Genomic DNA, 10651 nt, shown 5'->3' with positions numbered 1-10651 from the left:
CTTGAGCATTTTCCTTTCATTTCACAATGTCTATCATACCTCCTAGTTTTTATTCACTTTTTCAGGTTTTACACTAGTGAGACAATGCAGTGCTTGCACATGCAGGTCTGATTTGTTTCACTTATGAGTATGCTCTCTAGTAAGAGCTAGTTCTTTGATGGAATAAACAAGACTGATAAACACTTAGCCAAAATTATCAAAAGGAGGAAATAAAAGAGAATAAATCAGTGCAATCAGAAATGAAAATCATGAGCACATTGTGGCACTGATACCAGGTTGAGGGACCATCCTCTTACCGTCTTCCACAGCCAGGAAAATGTTCTTTAAAGTAGGAAAATAGCTGCTCTGTTTGCTTTTCAGGATCCTAACCATCTTGAGGACAACCGGAGCTCGAAGCTAAATTAAAGAGTGAAAACCTTTAATAAGTATAAACTAGATTATTAAATACTAAATGAATTCTGTAGGAAAACATGGGTCATATGCCCTCATACACTATATAAAAAGGATTTAAAACCCAAATGCATATCTGGTTTCAAGCTGAAAGCAATTATTTTGTTAGCTTGTATTTTATTTTGTGTTTAGAGTTTACAAGTTAGCTATATAAACTACTAGTCATTCCACATAAAATTCTTGATCTGTTTCAGAAGAGCTCCAGGATATGTGAATGAATGCCTCAGCTTTTGGAACATTAAAGTAAGTAACTCAATGGCAAACACCTGGCAGAGGACCCAAGTTAGTTCTTCCAAAGCTGTATCTCCACTAAGCAAGACCCTATTCCTTCTCAATTAAATACACTAGATTTAACTAATCTTAACATGCTTCAACATTCCCCCAGGGAACCACTTTTCCTACTGCCAAAAATATTTCCTATTGTCTCAAGTGCTGTCAAAATGTTCCCATAAAGGCAAAATTACTTTTCATTTCCCATTAATTTAAAAAATGCACACCATATATACAGCCTTCAGATTAGAACAGAATATTAAGTCATACAAAGACCATATAAAACCTTTAAAACCACTGTTCAGGAGACCTTAGTCTACCGTTAACCTTGCTTATTGAAATTACAAACAATCACCAGGGCTCTCACTTACCTGATCATAAGTGCATGACAGATTCTCTCTCCTCATCACCCAGAAATCCAGCTCAGTTTGAGGAGTCAGGTGAAGACCATTCAGCAAAGGCTGTGCTGAATCTCTTTCTATAATTTCTTGGATTTGGTGTGACCATTTGATAACCACAGATTCAATCTCATGGAGTAGTCTTCTCTCATCTGCAGGTAGTCTTTAAATATTGACATGATTAATAAAACAATTTGAAGGTGATGTTTTTATCCAAATAGAGATGAGACATGGATTTTAATATTTTATGTATATATAAACTCATTTTCTAAATATAACTTCAACATCCAGTATTTTGACTTGTAGTATCATTTTATTCTGTATTTAGCATGCCTTCACTGTTATAAAACATTGTTTAGCAAAGAATTATCACATTCTCAAAAACCATTTTACTAAAGGAATATTGTTGTTGAGATCACGGTGACTGTTAAAATTTCCCTTTACAGAGTATGCTCTGAGCTGGGTGTGGTAGTACCTGCCTTTAATCCCAGCACTCAGGGAGCTGAGACAGGAGGATCACCATGAGTTTAAGGCCAGCCTGGGCTACATAGAGAGTTCAAGGCCAGCCTGAACTACATAGTGATATCCTGCCTCAAAAATAAATAAATAAAAAGTATGTTTTGAAAGGAAATACACATTTTTAACATTCAATGTGGCTATAATTCTTTACTTTATTGATAGTTTGCTAAGACTGTGATACTAAATAGATAAGTGGGCCCTCCAATTTTATGTATTGTCTGTACCACATCATTACCTACTTGGTCTGTGAGTAATTCTGATCCAGGTCAATATTTTTTGCAATAGTAGGAATTGGAAGAAGTGTTCTTCTAGATATTTTGCCCCTAAAAATATGCATCTTATTTTTCATGACTTCTGTGTGACGTTCAATATCTTGTGAAGTAAAATATGACCAAGACTTATGGTTGTTCTTGTTAGAAAGAATGGGCATTAGGATCTAAAGAAAGAAAAATGTTTTTAAAATTAGTTAATTTACAATGTGCCCCTTCAAAGATTGTCTTGCTGTACATAATTGGCAACAAAACCACTCAATTTCATAAATATCCTACGATACCAAGTCTACAAAGGCACAGTCAGTGACCCATTTAGACCTAATCAATTAAACATAAGTTCTTTCAAAGTGGAAGTCCAACACTGCTTGTTCATTCATTTATCCTTTTACCAAGTGCTGTGGAGGCTCTCAGTAACTCAAACACTGCATGAAACAAGTAAGGTAATATTTAGTATACAAACTGCTTTCTTAACTGCAAACTGAGCATGTAAGGAAGCATATTTAAAAAATCTTTAGGAATCACATGGAGGGTAGGAGTAAATCTCATAATGCCCTGGGTGGCACCCTAGTGGATTAAAGTTTCGATAGTCAGCAAGAAGTTTATTCTGTTCAACTATGTGGGCTTGTTCAGAGCTCCTTTTTCCTAATTAAAGGAACATCAATGAAACCAGGTACCTACGTGAAAACTCTTAAAAAGGATATGTTGCATTCCCAGAGCCTAGCGCATATTACGTAACAGCATGCTGAGTTACTCAGATTGGTCACTTTTTGCTTTCCTACTCCTTTCCAATACCCATTTTAAGCATTTTTCATTTTTCAGATATAATCTGTCCAGGCTATCAGCACTGAACTATAAAATTTCAATTAGCTAAAAAGTTCAGAAAATAGTTATTCTACCTTTCAAATGTTTATATTGACAATAGTTTCAGAGTCCCTTATCTAAAATCCTAAGGACAGAAGTGTTTGTGATTTTTAGATTTTAAGAAATTTTTTTAAGATTTGCATATGCATGAGATATTTTGGGATTGGCATGCCCGTGTAAACACGAAATTCATTTATGTTTCATATAGGCTTTGGACACATGGCTGGAAGTTAATTTCATACAATATTTTTTAAGTACACATGAAACAACATTTCTGAGTGCAGAATTTTCCCCTTGGTATTCATGCATTTGGCTTAGGCCTGGGTTGCATTGCCAGCACTGAAAGCCGTGTGGAGGATGGGGTGGGAGGGTGGAGGAAGGAGCGAGGGAGCTTGCAGGAGCACGCTACAGTTTGTAGTTCAGTGGTACAGCATTTGTCTAGCACTTGTGGAACACTGCCCAGCACCACAAAAACAAACCAATCTGCATCAATACTGGCACACTGAATGCATCCTCCTCATCCACTTGTTGCACTTAATTTACTGTTTTCAAAATGTATATCCATTCAGGTTAATTCATCTTGACTGTGTGCATTTAAACTGCCCAGTACCAACCATTGTATGAATTTGTTTCTACTTATTGGCCAATTCCCCATTTGATACTTAGGATTATTTTCTGTTTTTGTTATTATACAGAATGTTTCAATAAATGATCTATACATATTTCCTTGCCTTCCTTGTCCTATGTATGAGGTTCTAGTGTTTGTTTATTTAGGGGAGGAGAGCTGAAAGGTTAAATACCCAAATTTACATTTGAGTTCTAACAGTATGAAAATGGTGCATATCATGTTCTTTTTAAATTGTACAATCACTTTTCTGTTGCTGGTAAAAATATCCAGCACTTGACTTAAAGGAGGAGAGGTTTATCTGGCTCACAGTTTGGGGAAGTCTGTCCATAGTGTGAGAAATAGGCTCAGTCTTTTCTGTACTATTTGCTCACTATCCTCCACTCCCCCCTCCCCTGGTATTTTCCTGAGCTCCAAGAAATACGTATCTTTTCCCAGCACACAGCCTGTTTCCAAGATGAAGAACTTGCATTCCAAACCCTGAAGTCCTCCCCCTTTAACTTATTTAACAACATGCCCTCTACCCTCCTACTACTTGAGTTAGTCACTGTAAGCCTTTGAATTTAGTCAATTAATTTAGAGACTGGCTGCTTCTCCTGTGTTAGGGATAAAAAGAGCAACCCCTCTTTGTTCTGTGCTCCTGCTACTTCATGATTGTGCCCTTCTGCAGAAGTAAAATGTCTTGTTGAGACTTTTTCTTATTTTAAAGAGAAAAAAGATAAACGAACAATGAAACTGAGTTTTAAAATAGGTTAGTAGGACAGTTACAATGCTTCCAACATTGCACATTGTTGTCTGTGTATTACTCAATCACAGTACAGAATATAAGCATGATATCTTGACTAAACAATGTTAACACAAAACATTCTTTTCAAGGAACTGAGAGAAGCTAGCTGTAAAACTATTTTAACTATCTTGTGTATACATATATTTTTTACTTTTTCCCTGTCTTTCTTTCTCCCATCACAGTTTGTCTTTTCTTTTGCAGTTTTTTCCCCAGTTCACAATAACTATTGTACGTTTTGGATCCTATGTTCTTGCTCAATTTTTCACACTAGTGAGATAATACGTTGTTCATATATTTAGGTCTGATTTATTTCACTTATGAGTGTGGTCTTGAGTTGCATCCATTCACCTATAAAAGTCTCCAGTTTATCCTTCTTTATGGCTGGGTAGTACTCCATTATATAAAAAAAAATCTTTTTTATCCATTCCTCTATTGATGGGTATCTTCAAAATCAGTGTGGAGATTCCTTATGAAACTGGGATTAGAGGTCCTATTTGAACAAGTTATTGCCCTTCTGGGTATCTTCCCAGAAGAATTAAAAACATCATACCACAGTGATATATGTGCACCCATGTTTATAGCAGCACAACTTGCAATAGCTAAGTCTTGTCGAGACCTCTTGCATCAGGTCTGAGTGCATTCTTTCCAGCATCAACAATTTGAATATGAGGGCTTATTTCCAACAATGGGCACCTGGCTCCAAGGCAGAAAAAATATGGTGGAAGGGCATGGGGAAGGAAAGCTGCTCACCTCATGAGAACCAGGAAGCAGAGAGTGAGGGGAGGAGTCTGGTGAGAGAGTACTACATTCCAGGTCACATCCCTAGTGCCCCACCTCCTGCACACAGGTCCCACCCAGTACCATCACACTCAGCTATGAACTCACCAGCGGCTCCATCTACTGGTGAGCGCAGTACCCCCAGAGCACCGCCAACTTCCCACTGCCCCACCTCTGAACACATGAAACTTTGGAAGGATATTTTAGGTCTAAACCATAAAAATAATTTTAAAAGCCTTGATAGCAGCTTGGGGAATTCTGTTGCTAAAGTAATGCCAAAGATGAGAAAACTAATTCAGCATTTTCAATGATCAACCCTCTGCCCCCAAGATGATAAAAGTGAGCCACTGTGGAAGCAATTCCATATTTGTAAATATACATGCTTGCGCATTGCAGTGACGCAAAACTCGCAAAAAGTACACCCAAACAGAATACTTAGCACCATGTGTATTTTTCGAATGTGTTGTCAGTTACGCTATAACTTCAATGCTCTTCTTTCTGCTAATCTTGCTGATCTCTCTTCTGGATTTACTAGCTCAAAAGTATAAATACACATCTGCCTTTTCATTTGGTAATCAGCCTAACAGGTGACCAGACCCATCTCTTTTGCAAAATAAATTAAATATGTGCTGCTGTAAAAAATTACTTTTCTTGGCTACTGAGTTGGTGTGAGCCATTTTTCTACTACATGAATTTTGTAAGGGTCTCACTTGCGTCATCCTGGTCCCAATCCTGTAAAAACCCCAACTCTCCTGGAGAAAGCCTTCACTGAAAGAGCTGTTTGAGCCAGAATTCAAGGGCATTAAAGGAGCTAACTGAAGGGATTCCAAGGAACAGGAGAAAATACTGGGGCATGTACAGTATATGCTTGAGACTCTTAAGAAAAAAGGCCATCAGTTCATGAGAAGAGAGAAACCAGATCACAGAGAGTTTGGACTAATGTCCTCATCCCAGCTAGCTTCAAGCGCTGAGGTTGGGCCTGAGGTCCTGTACTTCTAACCTATTTACAGGTAATGCTGACATACTAATTGCCAGTGGATAACAAAGCCAAGCCTTGAACAATGTAAGGACTTAGACCCTCCTCTGAAGTGAAACAGAAGTCGAGGGAGGGTCTGAGGAGGGATGCAGTCTGGGTTAGGTTCAGCAAGAATCACCCCATTGCTGGGCTGCATATAGGCTGTGGATAGCAGCCACAAGAGAAGCAGGGCCAACACAGCAACACAGAGAAAAGGGGGAGGAAGGAGTGGAGGGAAGAAGGGAAGTGATTCTGGAAATGTTCTGAAGGTGGAACACACATAATTTCCTCACTGAATAGATATAACCTGTGAGGCCCAGGAAAGAGTTAAGGATGACTCTGAGGTATTCTGCCTTGAGCATCTGAAAGGATGGAATCCACATCTACCAACCTAGTGACACCCACAAACAACACCAGAAAGGGAAGGTTAGCAAAGGCCAGAAGTTCAAATTAGATTTGTAGTGTCAATTACTCAGCAAGAGGAAATAGCAGGAAGGCATGTGACTCTGAAAGCTCAGAGTTCAGAGGAGAGATCTTGGCTGGAGTCCCCAGCACATCATCTGACACCGCTGCTACTATGGCTTGTGTCTAGATGTCCCTCCAAAGCCTCATGCTTTGGGTGTGGGGGCTTTTGGAGGTGGCTGGATCTGGGGTGTGTGATGCTGGGGTTAAGGCTGTGTGATTCCTAAATAAGTCCACTGATTAGTTTGGCACAGTTCCGGTGTGGATAAAGGGAAGGTCCACCCTGGCTGGGTAGGCTGGAGGGACAAAAGGGAGAGGACAGGCTGCTTCCCTGCTTATCTGCTGCCTCCTGCCTGCTCTGTGATGCCCTCTGCCATGCCACCCTGCCTTGGAGCCAACGGATTATGCACAGAAACCTCTACAAACAGTGAACCAAAATAAACCTTTCCTCCTTTAACTTTGGGTGCTGGGTGTTTTGTCTCAGAAAAGAGAAAAGTAAGACAACTGCCAGTTAGCCACTTGTGTGAGCTATAGTTGGTATGAAGCCATGATGACACTTGGAAACTTTTAACCTAAACCTGCAGTCATGCTTTATAGCTTCATATGAAGTGCAGGCTTCATCCATAAATTAACCCAAGTAACGTCACATAGGCAAGGTCCTGTTTTTCCTGCCCAATGCTCACATCAGATTCTCCCAAACAACTTAAATTCTGGACATTTTAGGCCATTTATAGATATACTCACTAAGGGTTTACTCTCATTCAAACCTTTCTTTAAGTGCTGTGTAGAGCATTATATCTAGATTAATTCAGAGAAAGATCAAAAAAATTTAAACTTTTTATCTTCTTTTAGCCAAAACAGATGTTAGAGTAAGAATCCCAATGACGGGTGTAGCCATGTCCTGCCAAGACTTGGCTGATGACGGTCTGGATTCAACTGATTACCAGAAGTCAACAGATTCAGTTCAATAAAAACATCTCGACTGCTTGCTACACACACACACAAAAATGTTCCAGGTACTAAATATACAAATTTCTCTTTGTACCGTCTCTCTGAAATCAGCTAAAACCCGGTAAGGGGAGGAAAACCCAAGCAAAGTCCTGGAGCTAAGAGTAAGAGACTTGGTTAGGGTGAAGACAACAAGAAAATATTTCCTTTTAAAAAGATAACCAAGGAGACTCAGGAAAAAGAGACTTGCAAATCATAAACATGGCCTTGGGAAGACTGCACGGATTACGGAGGTCTGACTGAGCAATCAGAATTTAGGAACTGACCTTGTACACAGTTCTCCAACCCAGCAGCTCCGAATACCTGCTATGCATCAGGATCACCAGGGAAGCTTGAACAACTACTGACACCTAGGCTGCTGCCAGAGATTCTGAGGTAATTGATATGAGGCTTGGCCTGGACTTGGTAATTAGAAACTTCCCCCAGGGCTTCAAACTTTTAGGAAAGCTTGAAAACTACTCTCCCAGTTCTAGGGAATTGGATCATCTGGTACATTATTCCTCAGTGATGGTCTGTGCACAAAGAGCACCTGGTTAGAAATAGAATTCTCAGGTGGCCCTTACGCACATTAACGTGCCCATGGCTTTGGTTTGGTGGTTCTCTGATTTAAAGGAGTGTGTCAGCTTTGTGTTACTCTGAAAAAATACCCTGAAAGGAGGACAGGTTGCTTTGGGCTCACAGTTTCAGAGGTTTCGATCCAAGGTTACGTGGCAACTGTCACTTCTGAGCCTGTCATGAGCAGGTACATCATCGCGGTCCCAGGAGGCCAAGGAAGCTCAGCTCATGCAGGCCAGGAAGCAGATACAAAGGGGCTGGGCCCTGCTGTTCCCTAAAAGGGCTCCCCCTCAAGGACCTGGCTTCCTCCCACTCGGCTCCACCGACTCTCCACAGCACCAAGCTGAGGACACCAAGCCTTTAGTGCATGAGCCTTTGCGGGGACATTCCAGGTCCTAACAGTAGCAAAAGGGAAAGGAACTTTAAGACAAATACTCCTAACAATTTCCATCACATTTTCCCATTATCTGACATAAGTGAAATGAAGGTCTTAACTGTTAATTTCTAAAGGAATCCGAAAAATGAAAAATATCCACTTCCAAAGTACAAACTTGTCCCATTCTGAATGTGAAGTTTAAAACCTACAACCTCATCAGCTCAAGCCGGTTTCTCTTTCCTCTCTATTTTGGAAGGAAGGCAAGGGAGGGGAGCGGGGGAAGGGCTGACCAGTTTCCACCTGCTGAATATCAGGTGTCAGGATCAGCTCATCTGAGAAAGTCTAAATGTGGTCACTCTCCACACACACGGCTAAGGACAATGCTGGCTTCCTCACACTCCTTAAGCAGCCAGCGATATATCCCACATAATTCCAAGAGCCACGGAAATCTATAAAAGATTCAAATGCTAAAGAAAGACCAGTACCTCATCTAGGAAAGCAGTCACATGTCCAAGAGATGACGCAGGTAACTCTTCAAATAACACCTTTTGAGAGAAATTATTTACTCCACTGCTTTCAGTAATCCTCTTGGCAACATAAACAAGTTTATGTTTTGCATCCCTTGGAATCTGAAACAAGAGCAAGATAATTAGTTCAAGTTCACTACGGGGTTTCCTTAACAAGCAAGCTTTGCTCCGTACACCTTGTAGCCAGATTGCTAACAGAAGCAACAGAACAGAAGCAACAAAGGTGGCATCCTGTCCACCTTTACAAACAAGGTGGTCCTCCTGCTGTCCCTACCCTGCAGTGCACACAACTGCCTTTGTCCTTTTATAATGCTAATTTCGCAGCATTATCAGTGCTGAAACCATGGCCATGCTATATCATGGGACACTCAGTTAAAAGCAGATGACCATGTAGAACGTTTCAATCTTAGAAAAATGTTTAGGGAACGTTCTCTTGTTGGGAAACAAGCCAAACTGACACAGAACAGGGTGCTAGAGGTTAATTTGTATTTTCGTTTTCAATAGAAGGGTTTAGTGAAGATATTCTAATACTTCCACAATGACAGAATCACTTCTGTATGTATTATCTTGACAATACTAAAGTGTTCTATTATATGGCAATTTTTTAAAAAAAATAAGTTACAGTTAGTATTACCAAAACAAAGATTTTCAAAACTGACAACCCGGGTAACCTTCCTGTTACACTCTGCTCTGATATCCCACTTTCCAGCTATTGTAAAGGCCACATCCTGGAGGATATTTTACATCAACCTGAGGGACAGCACACCTGAACACCCAAAATCTTGCTCCAAATTCTTCACAGCATGAAAAATGCAAAATACAAATGCTGTCGTTATTTGTTTTCCTGAGAAACTATCTTGAAGATACCAATAGGTAAAGTAACAACCATTGATAACTTCCTACCACTTTGTCTGTAATTCGGTAAGTCCCCTCTATTACCATGTTATCCTTCTTTTACTCTTTAAAATTAAAAAAATTTTTTAAAAAATTACAAATGCTGTCCTTGCAGGTGGCATGATAAACTTTTAGACAAGCAATCTAAATTCACAAAGAAAAAGGGAAGACAGAAAAGAGAGGGATGACAGAAAAAGATGAAGGTGCCCCCCACACACAATACCCACAATAAGTGGCACACACCAAGTGTGTTACCTGGCTACTCCTGTTCAAGGACCCAATATTTCTCCTCAGGATGAAGTGGGGTTGACGAGGGGGCACACCGAATACGTAAGTCATACGGGCTCTGTCAAACACTGATTTTTTTTAAAGGATAGGCCTCTTAAACCCGATGTGATGGTGCATGCCTCTAATTCCAGCACTCTGGGAGGCTGAAGCAGGAGAATCCCAAGTTCAAGCCCAGCCTAGGGAACTTTGCGAGACATTGTCTCAAATTTTTAAAAAGAGGCTGGGGATGTTGCTCAGTGCGAAGGCCCCGGGTTCATCCTCCGGTACTAAGGGGACAAGGGAAAATATGACTCCCGAGTGGCCCGTGAGCGACCAGAACCAAGTAATCTGGCGCAGAAAACCCACCCTGCCCCCGAGCCCAGGCAGCTGAGGAAGCGCGGTTCTCCCCTCACCGCCCTGCTCCCACAAGCGCACGGGGATTCTCGGGCATCAAAGAGGCAAACTTTGCAGAAAACTAGCCCACAGCCGGGCGACTGCAAAGTAGGTGCACATCAGAGGATGCGTTCCGGAACCCCGGCTACCGCTTCCAGGGAGTACTCGGCGCCCAGCGGTCCGCGCCCGCTCCTC

At 40.8% G+C, this 10651-nt stretch overlaps 1 protein-coding gene across 2 annotated transcripts in view; it reads right to left on the bottom strand.

Moving 5' to 3' along the window:
• The window catches only part of Dnah11 (dynein, axonemal, heavy chain 11), a gene marked incomplete at its 5' end in the record, with an annotated part of 307294 nt that extends 298290 nt beyond the window's left edge, over positions 1-9004 (bottom strand). For both annotated transcript variants that reach the window (XM_005377377.2, XM_005377378.2), the window contains 4 exon segments: positions 297-396; positions 1092-1281; positions 1877-2073; positions 8861-9004. In XM_005377377.2, the coding sequence (XP_005377434.2) occupies positions 297-396; positions 1092-1281; positions 1877-2073; positions 8861-9004 (631 nt within the window).
• Positions 9005-10651: the final 1647 nt, after the last annotated feature.

The sequence above is a fragment of the Chinchilla lanigera genome, unplaced genomic scaffold (assembly GCF_000276665.1).
Source record: "Chinchilla lanigera isolate Chin_1 unplaced genomic scaffold, ChiLan1.0 scaffold00009, whole genome shotgun sequence".
In the NCBI taxonomy this organism is placed as follows: Eukaryota; Metazoa; Chordata; class Mammalia; order Rodentia; family Chinchillidae; genus Chinchilla; species Chinchilla lanigera.
The sequence above is the reverse complement of the archived record's forward strand: the minus strand, read 5'-3'. Positions and strand labels throughout refer to the sequence as shown.